The sequence below is a fragment of the Peromyscus californicus genome, unplaced genomic scaffold, assembly GCF_007827085.1.
Source record: "Peromyscus californicus insignis strain IS unplaced genomic scaffold, ASM782708v3 Scaffold_12__1_contigs__length_115047231, whole genome shotgun sequence".
Lineage (NCBI taxonomy): Eukaryota > Metazoa > Chordata > Mammalia > Rodentia > Cricetidae > Peromyscus > Peromyscus californicus.
In genome coordinates, this window is record NW_026294413.1 from 59,797,062 (window position 1) to 59,818,533 (window position 21,472).

At 47.1% G+C, this 21,472-nt stretch overlaps 1 protein-coding gene across 1 annotated transcript in view; it reads right to left on the reverse strand.

Moving 5' to 3' along the window:
- Xkr6 (XK related 6) overlaps positions 1 to 21,472 on the reverse strand; it is a 261,976-nt gene that overhangs the window by 14,924 nt on the left and 225,580 nt on the right. Inside the window, exon 3 of the mRNA XM_052732969.1 lies at positions 1 to 20,536. This exon is cut by the window's left edge and continues 14,924 nt beyond it. Coding sequence (XP_052588929.1) covers positions 19,572 to 20,536 — 965 coding nt within the window. The 3' untranslated portion in view covers positions 1 to 19,571. The remainder of the gene's footprint in view (positions 20,537 to 21,472) is intronic.

The window sequence follows — 21,472 nt, forward strand, 5'->3', positions numbered from 1 at the left end:
TTGAAACCAAGAATTGTTCAAGAATCCTAGTGTCTTATTCAATGTGTCAAAAAAAAAGTACAGTGAAAATAAGTAGAATAACTTATCAAATGGCCAACATAACAATATTGACTCTAGTGAATAGGCAAAAGGGCTCCCGAGGACAGTTCACAACTAAGAGCATAGAGTACAAGAAAAGGCTATGACATTTCATGAATATTCTGTGTTATAGCTTTGAACTTTATTGCAAAGCAAAAAATATATATTTTATATATATATATATATTTTTATCTACATTTCACCTCTGACATTGTACACAACACGAAAGCACAGAAAACCAAAGGAATCATAATGAGGTAGATACAGAACACTTACAGATGGAGGCGACTAAAGATTTTAAATTTGGCTTAATACTGTGGCCACCAATGTCTGCCTTTTCACCAGGCCAGCAGAAGCCCAGTGATCTCTGACCCTAAAATAAGTCCCAATAAAAACACCTGCTTCAAAATGGAAAAAAGAACATTGTTTTTTAAGTCAGGGTATCAAATGTGTACAATTGCAAACCCTGGTAAAATTAAGAAAAAATGTATTTTTGTTTGTTATTTCGTTTTTGTGCTCTCTACTCTCACCATGGAAGGAGTTTTAACTTATCTAATGAGGAGTAACCTGTCCTGTAGGGTTATTCTGTGTAATCTTGCCACGTGGGACCCAGGAGCTCACTAGTTAGGAGTTGGTGGTGAGCATGTCAGAAGGTTTTAATTCCCTGGAGCATCTGCACAGTAGTAGTAGCCCCTAAGAAAAGGACTGACTGCTGGTCTTTGGGACCCTTAGTACATCAGCTGTAATGAACACAGCTTCTTTCTGGGATCAACTGCTCTCAAAAGAAGCATGAGGTACCTGCCAGTTGGCATCCCAAGACATCCCTTTCCCCTCATCATTTCAATTAACAGTCCTTCCGATGGGGAGGCTAATGGGCTACCCAGAAGGACATCTCCAGCTTGCTTTGTCACTGCCTGTGGTGGTGGTGGTGGTGGTGACTACAGAGAACAGCTCCTCTGTGTACTCATGTCTGTGTCCCAAATGATAGGAGCACGGACAGGAGGAAGGAACAGGAGAGGAGGACCCCAGGCTGGGTGAACCATGACAACAGCTCACCAGGGAAGGTCAGCTCAGACCTATGCAGATGGCAAAGAAACTGTTAACTATGTTGTATGTGAGCCGAAAGCTCTACAGACTTAGAGCAAATGGTGTAGAAGGAGGAGTGGGGCTCCAGTCTATCTATGGGGCTCCCACTGAGCCAGACTTCAGTGGATATTTTAATTCATGTTTCCACTTGTGACTAGATCCTGCTTTGGATGAAATTTGCTCTATTAATAAATACTGGAGAAAGCTACAGGCCAGGGTAGCCTTGGGCCTGAGGGAAGGCTGAGAGGTCCCGGTGGAATGCCTAGTAATTTGGGGGACAATGGAAGAGGGATGGAAGGCCACCTGATATGTTCAGGGAGGACCCTGGAGAAGTGTGAGGGTGAGAGGCTAGAGTTTGCCAGGGTTGGCTCTTGTGTTTGTGCTTCATTGCCCTGGGGATTGTAAGCACCCCAGGAGACCATGGTCTCCTGAGTACAATACCTGGTCCATGGACAACATAAACCAGGTTGAGCTGTATGTTTAGAAAGTGCATCAAGAGGATTGGTTTGAGGCAGAAGACAAGATCTCAAGGTTCTCAAAGCTTTGGAGATGCTATGGTCATTTATCTCTGTCCAGGTGGGACCCAGGGCCTCCTCCAGCCCTTCTGGGCCCATACCAGGGAAGACTCGCCTTTGAACTTTGAGAATCAAACATTGGGATAGGTAAGAGAGGAACTGAAATCAATTCATGTGTAAACAGAAGCCACTATGAAGCCAGACAATTTCTCCAGCCTGGCTCAGGGTATGAGACTGTCTGTCAGAGCACTTGATTCTCAGAGAATATGGCCAAGTGAGTTTGGAATTCCCAATCATGTCTTCAGAAATTCCTAGACCAGGCAAGACCAAGGGCACTTCTAAGGGTTCCAAATACTGGGTCTCTGCCCTCTGGGAGACTCAAAGGGAAACAGCTGGGCTATAGTAGGCAACATTGGAACAGTTCTGAAGGAGGACTATCTGATTTCATGGTGCCCTCTGGGGAACAAAGGAGAGATAAGATGATGTCTTCTTCACACCCTGAGATCCTATTGTGCCCTGTCCAATGATACCCGGCTCTGCACATGGAATGGAAGGGCTTTCGTGATGGCCACTTCTGTGATGAGTACAGAGTTAGTATTGTGTGTTCAGGCAGGTGCACTGAGTTGGAGTGCTAGCAGGCAATAAGCTGGGAGAGCTGCTGTTACACATGAAGGTAGGGACTGATAGGGTCAGCAGAGCACATCAGTCTTCTCTTCTCCATCCTTTAGGCCCCTCATCTACCCCACACGCCCACGCTCCCTCTCTGCTTGCTCTTGCTCAAACTCCCCATCCTTTGCTGCACCTTCTCTTCCCTTGTGTATGTTTGCAGCATGGTTGGCCTGCCCAGGTCTGAACACATCGGATCATGATTTGACTCCCCACCACCGCACTTGTTCATCGTACTGTGTAGTGTTTCTGGGTGGCGTGGCTCAGAGGCTGCAGCCTTGCCTCTGCATTTTAGAAATGGGAACACAGAGGTGCACAGGAGGCAAACAACATGCCTAGGAATGTAGGGACAGGAGCAGACAAGGCTCCCAGTCCTATGCTCATCACCACCTCAGCCTGCCACCTTCTCATATTCTTTGCTGAGTCCCTCCGCTGTATTTGTTGGATGGAAACAAAATGCCGGGTTCTTGGTATCCATCTCAAATAGTCTCTGCCAGGCACTGTGAGACACCTGATCATTGTAAGCTTTGGAAAGAAGAAATGAGATGGAGAGAGCCTGAAAAGGAGTAAACCCCAGAGGCAGACTGGAACCAGTGATTTAGGCCCTCAGCTGTACTCCTGACTGACCTCAGAACCCTGTACAAGGCATCATGAGCCTTTGTCTCATGGCCTGTAAAATGGAGTGAGATTTTTGGCCTTGCAAGATTTTGGTAGGGCAAGCTGGGTGAGAGGCCAGCACGAGTCCCCTGTTTGGCTTGTTCCTAGTCAACATCTCCTGTCCTTCTAATTTGGCCCCGTTAACACCATCACGAGGTCCTTGTGGGACTTACTCTGACAGTGTGACTCCTGGGCCCACAGAGATCGTGAGAACTTGGCAGTCCCCTGACTATCTTCCATCCTCTGAGTAGCCAGCCAGGGAACACTCTGAGCCTTACAAGCTTCTCCAGCCTGGGCATTTTGGCATATACATGTGCTACACTGTCTTAAGTGGCAACAAATACTAAGGACTTCTGCCAAGGATTAGCCCATACACTACAGCAGGGCATGCCCACTCTGACAGGCATTCTCTGGGAAAACGGGGTTAGTCATGAACAGTCAGTACCCACAGGCATAGTCCCTGAGAATCACTACCATCACAGACCTCAGAGGCATGTGTCCCTTCCCAGAGTCACAGATTGACACAGCCCCAAAGAAGTCTGAGAAGTCTGATTTGCCATAAAGAGCAAAGGATCAACATACTTCTCGCTCATGGCTCCTCTTCATTTTGAACCAAATGTGTGTCTTTTGGAAGACCTGGAAACAATGGATCTGGGGCCATCTCTGGGCCTGAACATGGATGGCATTGGTCTAGAGAGGAAGGGGTCACAGACAGGGCCCTAGCTCCTTAACCACTTCTTAGCAAGAGCCAGTTGTTGGGGAATTTTGTGTGTTTTAGAACTGAAGCTGCTATGATTTTCTGAACCTCAAAGATGGCTTAGTTTCTAGGAAAGATTTCTGGGAGGGGGTGCTTGTATAGATGGGCCTCAAAGTCTTCAGAAAACAACCTCCAAAGGGGGACCTCATTTAGGGGAAAAAGAGGAAGTTCCTGGGATAGGTCTCAAACATCCCGTTAGCTAAGAGAACAGGGAGCTGACGGGGGAGGGTTGGTGCTAAAGACTGTGCTGCTCTCATGGAAGCAATGATCTCCTTCTTCATCTCAAAGGAACTCACTCTATGCTCCCACCAACCAGGGAGAAGGAGCAGCTTGTGCTAGAGCAGTTAGGCAGTGTCTGAATTTGTGTGTTAAAAACTGTCTTGGATGGCTCAGCCACCTTGTGCTAGATTTGTAAACCATGAACAAAACTCAGACTTGTGCATTCTCAGCCTAAAAAGGGGAGGAGCTGCCTTCTGCCTGCAGGAATTTCCCTGCCTAGGTTGTGCTTTATAGACCCCCAAGACCTCTCTTCTTCCCCATAAATACTTTTCAAGACCTTGTGAAGCTGTGCCAGTTCACTGGAATTGGCATCACGGGACACTGTCAATGAGCTGGAAGCTGCCATACTCATCATCTCACTCCACCCCATACCACGCTACACACAGTGCTGGCTTCCTGAGCAATCATGTTTTCTGGCCCTTGAAGAGTCCTACTTGTACTTAAACTAGCTTCAAAATGAAAACAGAGGCATTGGCCCTACTCAGGCAAGTCGATGTCCATGTTGGCAGAGGGAGGGGTATTAGAAAGGAGAGAAAAGGAGGTTTGTCACTGGGTAGGAAATGTAGACTAGGGACTATCCGGGAAAGATAAAACTGGCTAAAAGCTAAGGTGGAAGGTCTGACTTGGCCCTCTGGGGACAGGTTACTCCATATAGATGACCACAAAAAAGGAGAGAAACATGCTCCCCAGAGCACACCAGCTCACAGCTACAGTCTGATTCAGGAGCAGGTTGGAAGGGCGACAGTAATAGCTACAGGTGCATGCCATCCTCCACCCTCCCCTCGACCTCAGAGATCACAGGCCCATTGTTCCACTTAAGCCAAATTTGTTTTCTTGCATTAAGTCAACACATCCCCAAAACATATACCATGAAAGTCGAATCTCTAAAGGAAATAAGTATTTTGAACCAAAAAGAGGATGAAAACAAATTGTAAACACAAAAACACACAATACACATCAGATCACTTACAGAACCAAATGGGATCAGTACATCATCGAATCATTTCAAATGAAAGCAAAGGAAACTTTCGTTGTGGTTGTTAGCGCTTAAATTTAGGCAAAGAATCACTGTAGCATGCTCACCTTGAACCAGAGCTTGGTCATTGTGGTTCTTGGATAAAGGAAAAAAAAAACAGCCTGTGAGGGATATGGAGAACAGCTGAGAATCTGAGGTGAAGGGGGTGGAGGGAGCGGGAAGATTGCATAGCTGTGAGACTGGTTTCTCACCAAGGTGAACGAGTACATCATCTGAGAAATAGCATCTGATAGATTGGGTTGTTTTTTTTCTGTTCATTTCTGTTTGCAGTATTTTGTTCTCTGTCCATCAGACACATCATACACAGAAACATATATATAGTACACACACACACACACACACACACACACACACACACACACACACACACACACACCAGCATTAACACCAAAACCATGCAAGCCAACCCTACCCTTTGAAAGACCCCTTGCCGCCTGTTCCGGTGAAGTTTGGATTCACCAGTACACCATGCCTGCATCCCCACACCACTTCTTGTCCAAAGTAATATCTAAGATTTTTGCTTCCAGTAGCAGTTAAAAGAGGAGACGGGACAAGGCATGAAGGAAAGCACCAGACGTGGTTGATTCTCTTATTGATCTCTCTATGGCAATGCCTCACATTTTGGTTCGGGGAGAGTCACTATTTTTTAAGAGATGAGAGAGAAAAAAAACTGCCTTTTTTTTTTTAAAAAAGCTTTCTTGAGGTAAACCTTATGTGAACACCTTAGGCAGCCATCAGTAAGTCTTCACATAGGGAAGAAACCACACACCAGTGTAATATCCATGTGCAGAACATGAGAAAGCATATTTACATCTTGCTGTATGTATCTCTCCTCTCCCTCAGCCTGCCTCCTACATGGTATGGAACAGAACAAAAGATGAAGGATTCATCTGTTTCACATTCCGTACCTGTCATCCAATCCTCACCGGACTCCCTTGCACACACATACCAAAAATCACAAACAAAGGGAAAACTGAAAATAGAGCTTAGAATACTGTACAGGTTTCTACTCTTGCTGTATGCCTTCAGCATATGTAGCTATATATGCACACACATGTATACATATATGGTGTATACATATTAATATAGGAAATAAAGACCTTTTAGTTACGATTTATGCAGAATCTCCGCATCTTAGTTGTGTTTTCTATTCTCTCTTGCTTTTTGGATAAACAACCAGCTACAACAATCTATTATAAGGCCTCACAGAAAGAATTCTACATGTTTTGTTTTTCTCTAAGAACCAAAGTGTATAAAATGAGGTTTGATTCTAGCACCTTAAACAGCACTGGTGATGTTCCCTTGGGAGAAATTAGCACTCCCTAACGGCCTAGAGAATCTCTGTCAGTTACACAATATCCGAAGGTATTCCTGGAGGGAGGGGATGAAACAGTGCTGGCGGAAGCGGAGCGGGGGTAAAGTCGCAGTGATCCACACAGAATCTCAGAAGCAGGTCAAGCTGCTGTCTCCAAATGACTCATTCCTTGACTCTGCCCCAACTGCCAGTCCTATGGGAAACCCTTCCCCAGGAGGTATGGGAAATAGTATGGGAGACATTTTAGATGGGGAAACTGAGTCTGAGAGACCTCAGCAGGTTACTGAAGAAACTGTCTTGAGTTTGGACACAAATCAGGAATGCCTGACCTCTCACCTCTCACTCCTAAACCATCTTTGTCAACTGTGATGGTGAGTTGAGATTTTTCCTTTTTTATTTTTTTGGAAAAGCAGCTTCTGGCCATGAGCAAGGAAGCAAAATGAACAAAGAATTTTTTTTTTTTAAATATCAGCACCAAAGGAAGTTTAAAAGAAGCTGCCTTGTGCTCCTTTACCAAACACTCTGTGCTATGGAGACAGCAACTTTCACAAACCAAGAGAGCTCATCCCAGGGATAGGAGGACAGCTCAGCTCATCTCTTGATGTCAATCCCCAAGGTCATTACTCTCCAGAGAGCCAGTGGGTCTTGTGGAGCATTATATTTTTTTTGTAGAGGAATGATCAATTCCCACCAAAGCTGCATTAGAACCTCAATGATAGAATTACAGAACCACCGTGGTACATCTAGAGCCATGGTGACTGACACACATATACGTTCACGTCTCTGACCGCAGTGGAATGGAAGACCGGGGAGGAGCCCTGGTACTGCTGTTTGCTGCAAGTGGCCACCTGGAGTGGAGTTACACGACAGAGAAGCACCACGAGAAAAGGCACCACGGGTTTCAAGAAGTTAAATCGTGTGTTGTGATGGCCCTGACCTCACCATGGTGGGGGCACAGACAGGCTGTTCAATTTTTAGCAAGCCTTTGAGTCAAAAGGTCTCATCCCATGTACATCTGTCAACCCCAGCTCAATGGGACAGAGGAGCTAAGAGCCTGACACTGTTCTTTTCAATGACTAATAGAAAAGGAACAACATTTCTGATTCTGAAATAAAAATGGGAGGGTCTCAGACACCGGAAGACAAGCCCTGTTTAAAATGGGACATGGAGATCTTCATGTTATGATTACTTAGTGTTAGTGGATTAAGAAAGAAAAGGAAAGGAAGGAAGGGGTAAAAGGGAAGAAAGGAAGAGAGAGGGAGTAGGGAAGAAGGGAGGACCTATTACATCCATCCAGTTAGCCACAAATAGCACCAAATGAAGATTATTGAAGACAGATAGTTGTCCACGCGTGTCCACACAACTAAGGACTGAAAATCGTTATTACTCCATTCTGAGATTCTGGCTAAGAAAATGGAAGTTACTGGCCATCCGAAGCCCTAAGAATTCCACGGGCCACTGGAAAACCAGGAAGGTGCTGCTGCTGACCAAACACAGTGGCCTTTAATTTACCTCAACATACTTGCTAGCCCTGAAAATCTTCTCTGTTTCTGACTCTAGCTGGAAGCCACACTCCTGGTTGGCATGGGTACTTAGACTGTGGCAGGAAAGTGGATGTGGGGACAGAGTGCAGAGCCCTCACTATTGACTGTCTTTGCCTAGCTCTAAGGCTAGGCTGGAACAGAAGAGTCTACTGGCCATGCTGGTGGGTCCCACAGGCTCCAAGTCTTTGTCTCCACTGTCTAAGCCCGTGGTGATAAGCTAGAGAGACCAGGGACCAGAATTAAGATGGCTGTCTGCACAAGGACCTCTCAGCTGGCTGGTGGCAGTGGGAGTGTGGCATGGTGACCCACATCTGTAGTTTGCTGATGTAAATGGGGTTCTTGGTTCTCCTTCTGCTTCCTCAAGCTGCAGGTTTAGCCTTCATGGTTTCCAAATCCCAGTGCTTAGCTGTACCTCCTCAAGTGGCACTTCCATCTCTGTAGGTGGTAAGTAAATGGTTGCTACCGCTTTCTATATCACCAGTTACGTGTCCACATCTAGCTTCAGCATGAGCAGCAAGGGACAAACACCAGGCTCTTGCAGAAAGGTCCTCTGTCTGCAAGGGAAACCGCCAGCAGCCTCCTGGGATAGAAAACAGCCACGTGCCCACTCTTCCCCTGGGCCTCCTCTCATGTCTTTTGCCTCCACCACTGTAGCCTTGACTGTCTGGAAGTCTGTCTGTCTGCCATTGGTGTAGGGACATGATCTCTGCTCCCTTTTTTCCTTGCTAGGGTTCCTGGAACTTCTTTCTGGGTAAAAATTGACCTCAAGCACACCACCCCCCTTGCCTTTCCTCTGCCTAATGGCCTCGGGTACTCCTACTTATGGCAGTGGGTGTCTGAAGGCTCATCTCTGCGCTGTCGATGCTGCTGCTCCTGCTGCTGCTGCTGCTGCTGCTGCTCCTGGCCACCGGAGATGGCAGCAAGAAAGTGGAATCCAACTTAGTCATCCTTACTGTCTCCCAAAGGACACTGGGTGAAAGGTGGACTTCATGGCACTGAGAGGCTGTAGGCTGTGGTACTGTGATGGAATCCAGTGGAAGGCTCAGCTGGGAAGCTGTCTTCTCTAAGTCTTTCCTCATCTTCAAGGTCATGTGCTCCTTCCTGTGGTATTGGCCAGTCTACCCATGCATCTGTGTAATTCCCAGATTCTACCTTGCTCTACTGGATGTTCAGTTTCTGAATCAGGCATCTTGAGTATTTTAAAATTGAAACAAGCCTTTTGGGAAGCCAGAAAATTGGTAAGTAGGAAGGCTAAATAATCGGCCCAAGGTCATAGAGCTCACATTTAATGCTTTCCCCCTGGGAGTCTGTATGCTAGTCTATGGTGACAGGTTGAAATTCCTTTCCAGCCTCTAGGCCTGGATTATCATTTGCTATCTTCCCTCTCCCCTTGCTTTAACCTCATGCCAGGACTTTGTTTGGCATATGCTAGCATCAACAGATACGGGGTTCTGTAGTCTCCCTCCAAAGGAGGGGGACATGGATTCCATAATGCATGTCCCCTGGATGTGCTTCTCCCCACCCCCTCTTAGGGTGCACACGAGGGCCCATGTGACCAAAGGCAAGGTTGCTGCTAAGCCCTTCCTGATGCCTAGGCTAAGCTACTAATTTACAGACACGTTTCCAAGAAATGGGGGCCAGAAACTGGCTCGTTCACACTGTTTCCAATGCAGGATTTGGTTATCGATAGGTGGCTAGGAAGCTGAGTATTTGGAAAGCTCAGCTGACTGGTTCTGCTCTCTGGAAACTGTGGTTCATGTTGGCACAGTCAAGGGTAAGGAGGGTATGTGCTGAGCTTGGGGCACTACAGTCCACTTACTCAGCTCTCCTCTTGGGGGAAGAACTGACCATGACCATCAGGGATAGGGAAGAAGAGGAGAGAGTGTCCTGTGGGCATATGGGGTGTCTGTGCCTTGGGGAAGCTTTAGGCCTTGTGTAATCAGGAAGGGATGGGCCAAGGCACCAGTGGCAGCTTGGAACTGCAAGATTGTAGGTCCTCATCTTAGTGGACAGAAGATACTTGCTCATTGGTCCATGGAGTAAACCCCTGGAATCTCAAGATAAATTAGAACTTTGCTTCATTGAAACCCAAGACCATGACTACAACCTAGTTCTCAAACCACCAGTGCCCAGAGTGGACATGAGGTCAGTGTGGCAGGACACACTGAGGTTAGCCCTTCATAGAAATTACCAATGGTGTACACTCAAGGCTCCAAACTACCTGAGAAGTTCGAAGAGCCAGCCAGCTGCACCCGGAGAATTTTTGGGTTGAAATGGGGACAGCTAGTAGACGAGCCTCCAAAAGGAAAGCTTGCCCCAAGTCTAAGCAAACGATCCCAGCTTGCCACCATTCTGAGCAAACTAGATTCTGGTCTTCTGATGGAGGGCTTGAGTCAGAAGGCTCAAGAAGAGCCAGAGCATAACCGAGTGGGCTAGTGAGGCAGGAAGCCTGTACCAGAGCTTGCTATTGGGAAGACACTGAGCCAGGAAATCCTGTAACCTGGGGGAAGGAGTGGGATATGTATTTGCTTTGAATGACAACAACAAAACAAAACAAAACAAAAAAAACAACAACACCGTGACAACCTGATGACACCAAAAGATGATAGGGAGACCTCGGCGGGATCATTTTCTGTTTCTCCCTCTCTCTGTCCCTCTGTCTTCCCCTTCCTCTCACTCTCCCCCTCCCTCCGTCCCTCCCTCCCATCTCCCTTCCTTCTTTCCTTCCTTTTCTTAATATATGATTTTTTTTTATATAACAAAGCTATCATTTTCTTAACAGCAGAAGCCCAGGCTGAGTGTGAAGAGCGGTTCTGGCTGCCTCTCCAGGGCTCAACTCTCATCGGTCATGACCCACCTCCTGACTTCTTTCCTCACACCCCAGGGAGCAGCTTTGCTCTAAAACTACTAGGAAAGTGGTTTTCTTGAACGTTTGTTTTTCTATAAAACACTCTGTGGATGAGGAAAGATAGTGGAAATATTGCTCATAGTTGGGGTTGGCAACAGAAATCCTACCAATTTTTCCAGGGCCTGAAGATAGTCTACAGTTGGATGTAATAAGTCCCGTGTGATTCTGGGGTTAAGAAGGACCACAGGGGTGAGAGGAAGGAGGAGAGATTGCTAGAAGGAGGCATACATAAGGACTGGCAGCACAGGAGGAAGGTCTTTTGGAATCAACAACATGGGGTAAGAAGTGCTTGTCCACACTGAGAAAGGACAGTGAAGCAGCTGGAAGCTCAGAAGGCTCAAAACTGAAGCGGCCCCTGCCAAAGGCTCTGGATTGTAAGCACAAGGACCCTTCATCTAGTGCTCCTCAGGTGCCTGGGGAAACTCCCTTCAGACCTCGCCAGTCCTCATCAAGACAAAGAACCTTTCCGTTCTCTTGTCCCTTCTCCCTTCTCTAAGGAAAACAGTAATTCTTTCCTTTCTTCAGACTGGCACCATAGGACAATTTTAAAAATAATGGGTGATTTTATTCTGGTTCTAAGACAAAGCAGATCCTCCTACCAGGTTCTAAGGAGGCTCTCTGGTGGCAGGAGAGTTTCTGAGGACTCAGGGATACAGCTCTGCAGACACTGGGAGACCCAAAGCTAATAGGCCAAGGATTTTCCAGGCATCCTGGATTTGGGACTAGAATTTCTACTTGCTCAGCTCAGGAAGACGTTGGTTCTCTGCAGAAACAAGTGAACCTGTGCCATGGTACTCCCTGAACAACTTAACATGTGCTGTTTGTTAGAAGACACATTTGGCCCTTAGCGTGTGTTGGGAAGGGAAGAGCTCAATGCACATGGAAAAACAAATGAGAAATTTAAACAGGCTTTGTTTTATATGAGGCCTTCTACAGGAGATTTGAAAATCTCCTCCCCCACCACCACCAAAATACAAAAGCAAACAAGACAGTTGCACTTTTTTTTTTTTCTGGCAAAGATCCTCATCTTGGGAAGCCAAGACTTTCCAGCAAACAGAGTACCAGACTTTCCAAGGAGACGAACAAACCAAAAAGTACGAAGCTGTTCCAGGATGGCCACGGGGACTCACTCTCTGTATGTAAAGAGAGAGGAGGCCTGCTGCCACACTGAGCCCAGGAGGACTAATTGAAATAACAGAACCACAGCAATAAGTGCTGGTCCCAGGGTGCGCGACCTCATACCTGTCTTCCTCTTCCCACAAAGGGAGGGGTCATCTCAGGAACACATTCTCTGACAGAAGCCAGAGGACAGGGAGCCCCACTTTTCAAGTTCTCTGAAAAGAGAGTGGCCTTTCTGGGAGCAGAACGGTAATACAGCCCCACATTGAGACAACTCCATAATTCTGTTATTGATTTAAAATATACTTAAATGGAAGTGAATAAGGAATTAGCCCGTGATCCTTTTCCACCCCGGATATAGCACCTTGTACCCAGTCAGTGCTCCATTGATGCTGAAAATGGAGAAAGCCAACTTGGTAACCATAACACTGTTATCCTCAAAGTGCTTTACCCAACCTTAAACTGCTTTATCCTCACAACACCCCTGTGAGGTAGGTAAGCAATATTCCCATGGCACAGAAAGAGAAATTGGCCCCAGAGTGACTTGACTTGGGTACATTTGCAAAAGGGCAGAGCCTTGCAATTTTCATTACCAACGACACAATCTGTCCGTGAGAAAGCACCATGCTTTCATTTAAATGCTTTCTCTGACCCTTTTGTTAAAACAAGGAAAATGCTTAAAGAGGTCACTCTGTAAAATCAATTTCCTGCATTTGAAAAGAATACACTTTGCTGCTTCTGCCCCCGGGGGATTTGGAAGCACTGACCAGCTGGACACCATCTCCTTGAGTCTACTTCTGGAATCCTGCCTCTTCCTTATTGCCTACCATCCACGGAGGCTCTCCCAGGCTCCGAGCGTCCATCTCCGTCCATCTCCGTCCATCTCTGAGTTCCCGTTCACAAACGCTGCAGGATCCTTTCAGGAGTCAGAATGAGCACAGACGAGCACACAGACGCAGCAGGGGGTCTCTGCATTCCTTCCCTTCGGCTGCCACCTGAAATACCTTGTGGGAACAGATAAGGCCAGCAGGGTTGGCCTTGCTACACACAATCAGACAAACTCCGAGGAGCTATTACTGATGTTCAGAGTGTGGCTGGTTGATCCTTTTTTGCACCGAATAGCATTAACCTTGTAGACCAGACTCAGAACAGGTGGGAATGGAGTCAGACCAGGGCTCCCTGGACAAGAGCAGAAGAATTTGGCAGCAGTACCCAAGACCTGCCCTTGAGAGCACTCTGTTCCTCTGGGGCAGTCTCCAAAAGTGACTTTTCTTTCTTTTTTGTAATTTTTGGTGAGAATTTCTACTCCAGAATTGACCTGGCCAGGACCAGGTGGACTGGTTCATGAGAACCGGAACTTCTATAGCTTTCTTTTGCAAGATGGTCCTTGGAACCAGTTTAGAATTGGTATCATGGCAGCACCCCTGAGTGCTCATATCCTCCATGGCTCCCACCTGCTCTCACTCTGGGTTAGGTTCTAAGAACAGTGATGTTCTTAAGATGGGTCCATTTTCTTGTTACAAGTGTATCTTGGTATTTGAAACGATAACAGTCAAACCATAGTAAAAAGAAAAAAAGAAAAAAGAAAAACATAGGTGGGGACAGGAAGAGAAATTTTGAACTTAACTTTTTCAATTCAAATTGTAAGGGAGAAAAATATCTCAATTTAGGAAAAGATACGGAAAGGAAAAAAAAGGACTGCAACCGCATGCTACTCTCCAGCCCCATGCATCTCTGCAGTTCTGCCTGCAGGCTCCAAGCAAAGCACACCAGGGCGTGGTGAAGACCCACCATGTGCACAAGCATGTGTAGCTGACAAGATGGGTGTTGGAAAAGCAGAGTTGGGCTTTCCATCCTCTGCAGGGGGGTCGGGGGAGATGAGTCCATTTGAGAAGGGAAACCTCAAGGCTTTGAACAAAGGCAAGAGAGACTTTCCAAAGAGCTTCTGGCCACCTCCCACACCATCTCCAAACCGTCTCTGCTCATCCCACCCCGTGTCTATGAGACACTCAGTGAATATCCATTTCCAGAAGCAGACTCCTCTGTATTTTCCTTCATCTTTCAGAAAAAACTAACATCATGGGACTTAAGAATTGACAAATGCCCAGCAGGAGTCATGTGACCAGATGTCCCTGGCCAGATGCTACTGTACTGAGTTAACAGTGCTGTCATATACCTGACTATTCCTGGGCTCGCTCCCTGTCCACATGTCGTTCTTGCTTCCCTCCTGGGCTTCTGGGTGCTGAGTGTATCTCAAACCTCCTCTTTTTCCATGCTTCTAGTTCCCAAGAAGTGGGGTTACCCTTCTTCCTATGAGATGCCTTCACCATGGGCCGCATTGGCTGAACCATCAGAGCATCCCTGCTCTTCGGCCACTTTACTGATGGAGAAACCAAGGCATCAAGGGGTGAAGTGAGTTATTCATGATCACAGCGGAGCCCTGGATCAGCCTGTGGCCCTTCTTGATCTTTCTGACTTTAGGCAGAGCACCTAGGAAGTGTGAAGCTAAAACAAGTCTCCAAGCCTGAGGGCCCCAGGGCTACATTGAGGATGGACCAGAGTCAGATGGCTGACTGCTCGTCTGTATCCGCAGTGACAGATGGCCAAAGGTTACTTAGAGACAGGTGCTCTCCCAGTTACCAGCCAGCACTGTACCAAAAGAGAAGTCATAAATATTTTTTCTCCCTTGACTTGAGGGTGATGTTCTAGAAGCTATCCTCCCAGAAGGTTCGAACATAGATTGTTGACTGACTTCAGTTTGAGGAGGGAGCTAGGGACTCCAGCTGGGGACCAGCCAGGACAGCATCTCCTACTTGGGCATTCACATTTTTCTTCATGCAGTGGGCATCCCTAGATGCTGCCTGCTCCTGTCCCTGTGGTCTATTCTTAGCCCTTGACACAGGTGCTGGCTTGGAGAAGGAGAATCTCCTGGAGAGGCAGTCTGTCTGCTGCTCTGGAGCCATCATTAATAGCACTCATGACCTTTGGCTCCAGAACACTCCTGCTGTGTCCTGCCAGTCACTGCGAAGAAAGGGACAGAGAGAAAGAAGATGATGCATGGGAGCTGAGTAAGGCAGAAAGAGCCATGTGGGCAGAGGAGAAAGCTGGGACTAGGTCAAGTCAATATCTTCTGATATTCAGCCAGTATCAACAGATGCAGCATTCGAAGTGAGAACAGAAACCTTTAGAACAGCCAGAGATGGGGAGGGGGAGGCAAACTTTGTCACTGCATCTTCCTTTCCCTTGAGGAAAGGCTTAGAGAAGCCCTATAAGAAAATGGGCTTGCCTTTTACATTGTTATACATTTCAAAGTTGAGACAGGCACATGTCGACTTGGGATGCTCTTATACGCTGATAATGTTGTGGCCTGTGGTTGGATAACCATGACCAATGCCAACTTCCAGAGGCTGGGCTGTAGATGTGAAAGGAAGGCTGCCCAAACTGAGACAGGGCTCAGTTTGAGGAGAGGAGATAGGGTAAGGACATCATGCCCACCACATGTCCAGCTGCACCTTGATGAAAGGACCAAAGGCTGAGCCTAGCTTCCTTCTTGCAGGAAACAATGTTGTGTCTTGAGAAGAGTGGAGCCCAGGAATCGGCAGGTGTTTGATATGCAGTGCCTAGAACTGCTCCCTGGGAGGCTGGTTGGGTACTTGAGGAAGTTGACTCCTCAGAGTCCTCTCCTTCTCCTGTGGATTGTCTTTCCCAGGATTCCCTGGGGCATGCTGAGATTTCCCTGGCAGTTTTCCAAGTGCCACTTGGATCCTTGGAATTATACTGACCTCTCTTCCCTTTACAGCCAAATCTGGTGTGGCTATTTTAGTATTTGCCAGTTGCTGTACAAATAGATGCAAGATGACCATCCACAAGCACCTGGCCCAAGACTTAGCACTGCAGAGTACTGGATACACCCTAACCTTATTCTCACCTAGACTCATTCTCTACACCAGGGGCCCAAACCTGCACACAGCAGCCATCTTGCTCTGCTCCAAAGTAATGGGTAGAAAAATTTTTCTCAGGTCCAGAAGCATCAAGGCCAGTTAGTGAGGCACAGAATAGACAAGGGGAAAAGAAACCACAAGTTCTTTTAGGGTTATGAGGAATTGCAGAGGGATCTCAGATGTGAGTGAAGAAGGGCACCTGACCTTCCCAGAGCTTCTCAGGAGGAGACAAACAGTGGTAACAACAGGTCAGGCTGGAGGAAGAATAGAGAAAGTGATGTGACTCGGTGCTTTTCAAAATACCGTATGTTTTTCTGAGAATTGGATTTGTATTGGTCTGAAGCCTGTAGCATGAAAGGCATATGACCAGGACAGTTGTCCTTGGCACCAGACAGGATCTGCCCTCTTTTAGCCACCCAGGGGCCACTGCTGTTGAGAGGCCACAGGGGCCACAAAGAATTGGGTGATTCTGTGTCTATGGAGTAGGATACAGAGTCCTCCAGGCCATGGGGGGGGGGGATGTCTCTTCCTTTGATTAGGACACTTAGGGAAGATGGAGCCTGCTGTCTCCTGGCCCCTAATCTACTTGGGCTTTGTGTATTCCTCCTAACATCGCTGGTTCCAATTATGAGACAAGTCTGACCTGCAGGGGGCTACTTTGTAGAGATAGACTATGTTTGAGAGATCAGAAATGTTGGGGCAAAGGAGTCAATGGGAGCAGGTTTGATGGGTTTAGATCCCCTTAACTTCCCCTCTCATGTCCTTGAGAGACCTGAAGATTCCCAAGGTAGATCCGCCCAAGCTTGGGCGGTGGAGGGGAGGTGGAGGGGTGGAGGGGAGGCTTGCAGAAACTGTTTTCCCAACTTTGGATGCCCCCAGCCAACACCCACAATGTCTAAGTTTCATGTAAACATGAACACATGTGCTTAAGCATGTGTGCTAAAGATAGAGTGGTCACACAGAGGCGGCAGACTGAAGCCAATGGTAGGATCAAAGAGCAAGAGCAACAATGGGGACACGTCTAGGACTAGACGAACAAATGTCGTGGCAGAGGTCCGGAGCGCACGTGTGGCACTGCACAGCTTCAAGGAAGCTATTCCAGTAGCACACAGAGCCCCAGACCTGGGACAAACAAGAGCTGGGATCGGAGCTGGCCAAAGGAATGCCCTGCCACCCCACAAATGGACTCTTCTTCCCCAGGCTGAGCAGAGCATGGGCTGGAGCTTGGGGACAGAGCCCCAGCAGGTGCAGAAGGACAGAGTGAACAGGTCTTGTAGGGAGCTCCCTTTGGTCACTGTTCTCTCTCACACAGTTCCAAGCGTCCCTCTTTGCCTGGCTCGCTCCCTGCCAGGCAGAGGCAGCCCAGCTGGTCTTCACCTCAGCCCAAGTGTGCTCTGTTGTATCCTGCTTCCCAGAGCAGGGACCAGGTAGGCCCCCCCTGAGACCTCATATTAGGGAGGGCCTGCAGAGTTGTGGAAACACATGAGATAAGGCGGTGGGACAAAGGAGGGAGCATTTAGTTTCACATCTAATATATGTTTAAAGGTTTAAGGGTCGGGGAGAAGATTGGGATAAACCATGAAGGGGTGACAAGAAGGGACTTCTTTTGAATAGTTATTTAAAATAAAATTTTAAAAATTCATCAAAAGTAAAAAAAAAATTCCTCAGTTTTTGAACTTCTCTTAAGTATAGCTCAGTGTGAGGTCTTGCACCCTGAACAGTTACATCCAGAATTAAAAGGCAATCACACCCACAGATGACAAAGACTAACAGTATGGACTTAAAAATACTGTGTATGTATATATAGATATATATATATTTACACATATATATCTTTTGCGGAGATATTTTTCTTTTTATGGTTAATTTTCTTTTTTCTTTTCTTTCATTTTTTTTTGTACGCCCAAGTAGAGATAGAATGGTATCAAAATAATACCCTAAAACAGAAATACTCTTTAAAGGAACAGTACCTTCTAAAAAACAAATGAAAAATTTTACAAATGGTCAGACATACTTGTGACACCTCCAGAAATTCACCTTGGTATAGTGAGAACATAAACAGTGGATTCAAATCCTCCCCGAAGCCACAGGGCCTGAAAGAACAGCCTCTGCCGCTGGGTGGGGACTTGCTCTCCAGGTGGATGGCCACATCCAGATGCCACTCACTCCACCTCTCAGTCCAGCCCCTCCCCATTCCCTCTCCCAGTTACCACAGCAGCTGCCTCAGAGCAATTTTGTGTATTTCTGGCAAGACCTTGCAGCAGGTGTACACACACACACACACACACACACACACACACACACACACACACAGAGTCCACTCACCCCAAATGCACCAGGCTGAATGAGTCTCAGCCAACCACATTGACAGAAGCACCAGTCTGTGAAATGGGTTGGTTAATACGATTTGACTTTTTTTTTTATATATATATATAGAGAGAGAGAGATAGATATTCTAGTGTTCCTCTTTATGTTGTTTTTCAAAAGCACAAATGAAAAATGAAAAATTCTTTCCAGATCAATTTAAGGCTTCCCACCAAATGAAAAGAGAAGAGGCCTCCCACACTGTCACACATGACACACACACACCCTTCTCAGCCTTAAAGTGATGGAAGAGATCATTGTCACCAGTCACGGACTAAGTATTGTGCCTTTAAATTGATGTCATTCTTTTTGCTACCATGCTGAGTTTTATCATTACGGATTCTCTTTGATAGTGTTTATGGACATTTCCTTTGATCTGCTTTTAGAATTTACCAAATTGGGTGTTTGGGGGTTTCATTCTTGTTTTTTGTCTTTATGGGAAAACAATGCAATTCTTGCTAGGCAAATGTAAAAATGGCACATAGTCAGCCTTCGAGTAGCTTTTCCGGCCAGTGGAGATCCAAGTAGCCCTTTAGCTTCTGGAAGGCTTTGCAAAAATGGGGAAGGGGCCAGAGAGACTGAATAAAGAGAGGGGTTTCTATGCCGTTGCTTTTGGTCAATTTGTTTGTTTGTTTGTTTCAATACAAATCATTAGATAGGAAGGACTGTTTTGGTATGGTATCTGGTTGTTGTTTTAATTCGTTTGCTTTGTTGGTAGATTTTGTTTCATTTGATTATTTGATTTTTTTCTCTCCTGGTGCAAAAGTTACCAGAGAGCTTCGTGTGAGAAAACATGACAGTACCAAAAGAAACTCAGCACCTAAGGGCGTAAGGCAGTTGAAGGTTTTCGTTTGTTGTTTTGTTTTGTTTGTTTTGTTTTGTTCTCTCAATCAGCACCAATCCCATAAATGATCTACACTTGGTGTAAAGTAGAAAACTTTTTTTGTTTCTTTTGGAGAGGAGGTAGCTCCCCCTTCTCCACCCTAGGAACTGTAGTGTGGGATTATTTTTTTTCAATACTGTTTCTTATGTGTAAAAAACAAAAGGAAGGTTTTCTTTTTGTTTTTACTTACAAAACATAGAGAATATCTTTGTGTACATATAGTGACTGGAAAGAAAGCTTATCTGAAGGGGATGTGACTTATTGATCATTTTGTAGTGTTGGTGGTGGTGTTGTTGGTGGTGTTGGTGTTGGTGGCGGTGGTGGTGGTTCTGTGTATTGGGGGAAGGGAGGGTTATATTTCTTGCAGGCGGCGTTGACCGCAACCAAACTTAAGGTCCCCTTCTCAATCTGGGTCAAGGTGTTCTAGAGTGAAGACTCATACTGCAGCAGCTCATAGAGCAGAGGCCCATCTCGGTAGCGAATGCCCACTGCGGTGGGGGTGACGTACTGCAGGATGTTAATAGTCCTCCGCAGCCTCCTGTCTACAAAGTGCGCATCCCAGGCTGGGTACCGCTTTCTTGGCATGTCAATCTTAATCAGGGGCCCTTCTGGGTGGTAAGGACGCCCTGACGGGGTGGAGGGCCCCATGGGTCTCACTTGGAATACAGGCAGGCAAGTGTCAGCCGTGAGGTCCTCCTGCTGTTCCGTCACGGCTCTGGTGGGAGTGACCTGGGTTCCCCGGTACCCAGGGGTCTGAGGTGCCATAGGCTCAACATCGGGGGGCAAAGGGATGCCCCAGAGCAGCTCGGCACAACAGGAGCTGGCAAAGACCTTAGCCCGCGGCCCCATGGGATGCAACACGCCATAGTATAAGAGCATGAGCGCAATCCCAGCCACAAAGCTAACGAAGACACAACACAGTGCTGGAACGGCATAAGAGTCAGTGCTCTCCGGGTTTCTGTAAAAATACCAAAGGAACGTCAAGGCAGCATTCTCGGTCAAGACTATTGTATAGTATGCGAACATTCGGTATCGAGTCCGCCCTTCCTTGACGTTAAACCAGCAGAAAATGTACACGATCCCTACCACCATGTTGAAGAGGATCTCCTCCCACTTGGACATGCAGAAGTCTGTCCCTCCATGGATGATCCAGAAGGCCATGGCGCACCAATGCACCACCACGAAGATCCCGAAATACAGCTGGAAGATGGAAGCAAAGAGGGCGAAAGAGATAACTCGGGATGAGATGGTGAAGAGGCGCCAGAAGAGGTGGATGAGGGCCCCTCTGTAACTCATGCTCTTCTTGTCGTCCCTGGAGTCCCGCAGAAGCTTGTGATAGGAGGCTAGCACCCAAGCCAGGGACATCAGGGAAGTCACAGAGGAGACACCTGCCAAAAAGACACAAACCCACACAGTTAAAACCTCGGAGAGCTACTGCGGACACAGTGGAACTCCTGGCTGAGGAGACGCCCCCACACACAATCTAGAGGAGGAAAGGAGAGAGAAAATCAGGCACTGGACCAGAGTCCCAGCTGCTTCCTACACTGACAACCGTGGGCAGATCTGAAGTCGGTTTCGACAACCCTGTTTGCAGCTTGAGAATCTTGAGGCTCAGGAGCAGAGTGGAGAGGCCCTGCTTGGCCTGGAGTTGGGAAATGGGGGCAACATGTGTGACGAGTGGGCCCACTCACTCTCCACCTTAAGGGTCCTTGTTGCATGTGGATGCATGGCCAGCGCGGGTGTCCCGAGAACCTACAGAAGTGGTGTTGGGTTTGTGAAAGCTTACTGTCAACCGCCCTAGCTCAGGCTCCTCCCTCGATCTTTCTTTCTGTGAAAGGGCTGGGTGGCTTGCTCAAGGTCCCCAATGCCCTTTTCTGGACCTCCTTCCACTTGGCCTTCTCCTTAATCAGCCATCTAAATCCACCGTGGGATGCCCTCGCCCCTCAGCTGGCCACCTGTGTCACTCTATTGGCCTCTGTTCACATTCTTCTTGCTTTCTCAGCTGCCCTTGCCCAGGTCCTCTGTAGGTTTTCCCTTGCTGTGTGGTCCTCCCTCCTCTGGTCTCCCAGGTTAGAAGTGACCTCCTGCTTTGGAAGTACTCCTTCCATGGGTTTGGTGATGTTTTCCAGGGCCTCTGTGGTTCATCCCCCCAGCAAATCCTCCAACCTCAAAGAGTCCGGGAGCTTGGATGTCTCTGACCCCTGGAAGCACTCAAATTTCTCAGCAATTTTCTAACGTTGCTGAATTGATGTTTGTGAACAAATCAAATGAAATGGCAATGGTAGCCTCTGGTTATGATCCAATCCACCCATGAACAAGTAGTC